At 51.0% G+C, this 3,228-nt stretch overlaps 1 protein-coding gene across 1 annotated transcript in view; it reads left to right on the top strand.

Annotated features, from left to right (window-relative positions):
* Positions 1–483: 483 nt before the first annotated feature.
* LOC135821151 (lysophosphatidylcholine acyltransferase 2-like) overlaps positions 484–3,228 on the top strand; it is a 2,921-nt gene continuing 176 nt past the window's right edge. The window contains exon 1 of the mRNA XM_065334217.1: positions 484–3,228. This exon is cut by the window's right edge and continues 176 nt beyond it. Coding sequence (XP_065190289.1) covers positions 711–2,225 — 1,515 coding nt within the window. The 5' untranslated portion in view covers positions 484–710 and the 3' untranslated portion in view covers positions 2,226–3,228.

Here is a 3,228-nt window from a genome sequence, read left to right as displayed (position 1 = left end):
ACCTTTGTGTCATTATTGCAATTTTCGCTGTTTACTTTAGCTATCTTCTTTCTTTCTTTCTTTCTTTTTGCGCTGTTTTACCACCTTCTTACTGTATTTAATCCACTGTTCCTGTTCCTTTTCCCTTGCCTGTATTTCACCTGATGAGAAGGCTTGAAAGTATACTTGTGAAGACAAAAAACTTTCAAGATGTTTGTAATGAGCCTGAAGTGTGTCCTTTTTATGAGTATTATAATGATAATTTGACTGGCTTTTTCTGGTTTTTGCTTTTGATATCTTCATTTTGTATCAATAATACACTGTAGCCGGTTTATCACTATATCCGATGACTTTATAACCGATATCCACTGTACTTACATAAGCCAGTACTAGTACAAGTCTACAACATGTAGTACTAGTAGTACTAGTAGTACTAGATCTACATGGCGTGGATATGATGCACAAAAATAATCATCTTCACCGAGGTAAAATTTGTTTTTGTTCAGTTACTTTTACAATACAGTTAGTTGAATGAGCTCGAGTGGAATTTCTCTCGAAGTACAGGATTGTATTTTATTTTACACAAGTGCAAGTAACAAGTACTCTAGTTCATGTAGCTCACTGGCTTCTACGCGATCAGAACCCGTACGCCGGTCCACTACTGGGATCGAATACCGCTCAGCTGCTAGCGAAACTCGCCGTAACAATTCGAAACTGCCTGGACAGCAAGAATGGGGAAAGTACGCCGTTTGGATGAGGCGACGGGCGCGAATCCTTTCACGAACCCCATCTCGTTCACGCCATGGATGCGCGTCAAGCTGACGTTGGGCTTAGTACTGCTCGTGCCGCTTCGCCTGGTCGTCTCCTTCGTCTTCATTCCACTGGTGCTGGTGCTGGTGAAGGCGATCAGCGCCGGCTGGAAGCCAGGCCAGCACTTGCAGCCCTGGCAGCAGAAGCTCAACACGAAGGTGATGCCGGCGGTGGCGCGCGCCTGGCTGTTCCTGGGTTTCGGCTACTATAGCATGGCGGTGCGCGGGCGGCGCGCCAGCGTGGCCGACGCGCCGATCAACGTCATCACGCCGCACACGCACCTGCTGGAGACACTGTTCGCCATCGCCGCCTACATCGGCGCGCCGCTGTCGCGCAAGGAGAACATCCACATGCCGTTCGTGGGCAGCATCTTCCGCGCGGCCGAGCCCATCCTGGTGGACCGCAGCACCAGCATGGGCACGGTGCAGGCACTGAAGGATCGGATACGCTCGCCGGGGCGCTGGTCGCACATCATGGTGTACCCGGAGGGCACGACCGCCAACGGCCGGCAGGTCATCGGCTACAAGACCGGCGCGTTTGTCCCCGGCGTGCCCGTTCAGCCGGTCCTGCTGCGTTACCGCTTGCCCGAGTTGGGCGTCTGGACCAACTTCGGCCGCAACGCCCTGGAAACGCTGCTGCTGACTATGTCCACGTGGCATAACCACGTAATAGTCGAGTATCTTCCCGTCTACGTGCCGTCTGACGAGGAGAAAGCCGATCCCGTTCTGTACTCGCTGAACGTGAAGAGAAAGGTGGCCGAGGCGCTGGGACTACCCACCACCGAGCACACGTTGGAAGACCTGCGTCTACTCTGGCAGGCCGTCGAGGCTGGTCTGCCGGTGGACGCGGCGCTCGTCGAGTACAATCTCGTCAGCCGCACGTTCAACGTCCGTCTGCCCGAGCTGCAGGCCGTGCTGGAGCGCTTCGTGAGCATCAACGCCAGCAAGTCGGGACGCGTCAGCCGGCAGGAGTTCAGTGACCATCTGCAGTGGCCCGTCGTGGAGCACACTGAACGCCTGTTCGCAGAATACGACACAAGCCCATGTTCTGATGATACAAGCGCACATTCTAGCGACACAAGCGCACATTCTGGCGGCAGCGACGACAGCCTACAACGACGTGGGCTGCGCTATCGCGAGTACGTCGTCGGCACGTTCGACCTGGCCATGACGGTACCCGAGCCTGACGAGCTCGTAGCGCTGGCATTCGACGCTCTCTCCGCCGGCCAGGCACAGATCAGCGCCGTGAGCATGCTGGCGTGCCTGCGAGATCGCGGCTACGATGACGTAGTCACGGAGACGCGCGCAGCAAGCTTCCTGTACAGGATGTCGCAGAGTGAGGACGTGACGGCGAGCGGATTTGCTAGTTATGCTCACGCCAACCCCGACCTGCTGGTGTACCTGAGCTGGTTGATCCGCGGTGAGGACAGTATATAGGTACGCAGTACGCAGTTTTGAGCTCTCTCTTTTTTTTCAATTGCACAGGAAATATGTGATGAAACACTTGCAGGCGGAGTGCCAAGTCATTGTACTGTATAAAAATAAAATAAAAAATTCGACGGGTTCTCGTACCGGGCAGGTCAAGAACAAGGAGTCGTACAACTCCCTGGTCAAGAACCACCGTTCCGCTTCCGTGGGACTGTATACTGACTCCTAAAGTCCATTTTCAGTGACGGACATGTTAACAAAGTTCTCATGGTGTAGACGTAGTAGCGTCGATATACATGTAGGTAGGCGGTCAAGGAATTCCGTCCTTCATACAGCTACGCTGTACGATTGCAGGAAACTTACCAAAAACCGAAAAAATTCTGATACATGTATGTGAGTTTGTCATGCCGCTAGCAAGAATTATTTTGTTGTTGCTTCCCCGTTATTCATATTGAAAAGTTTTATATCACATGGAGTTTTTACCTGGAAGGCTTGCGAACCTCTGGCAAACTTGCTTTTCCTATTAATATATTTTTTGTTAAAACTTCAAGTAAATTTTGTCAGAGTGCTGGTATATTCGGTCTTTGACCGCTTGGTGCTGGGTCTGATCTGTACTCGCGTCCCACTACTACTAACTTCAGGAGGTGCATCTGCACCTTGGTTCTTGAATGTGGTGGTGTTCCTACGCATGCAAGTAGTGCTTTCCACGGTATACCGTAATTTTCCGGTGTGTGCTGTCTGCACCGGGGGTCTAAGCCGCACCACCCTTTTTCTCTTCCAGGATTCGTATATTTGTTGACATTTGGAGTATAACAAGTCGGCGTGGAGACAAGATACCTAATATGGATGAAAGTAAAGTGAGTGCACTCGTACCACGAGAACAATGGAACAATCTTCAATCTTTTTCTAATCTTCAAATCTTTCTTCCCCGGTTCAAACCTTAAATATTTCTCCGTTTTCTCGTGGTATGAGTGTGCTCATTTTACTTTCATTGATTTTTGGAGTGTACATG

The sequence above is a fragment of the Sycon ciliatum genome, chromosome 7 (assembly GCF_964019385.1).
Source record: "Sycon ciliatum chromosome 7, ocSycCili1.1, whole genome shotgun sequence".
NCBI lineage: Eukaryota > Metazoa > Porifera > Calcarea > Leucosolenida > Sycettidae > Sycon > Sycon ciliatum.
The sequence above is the reverse complement of the archived record's forward strand: the minus strand, read 5'-3'. Positions and strand labels throughout refer to the sequence as shown.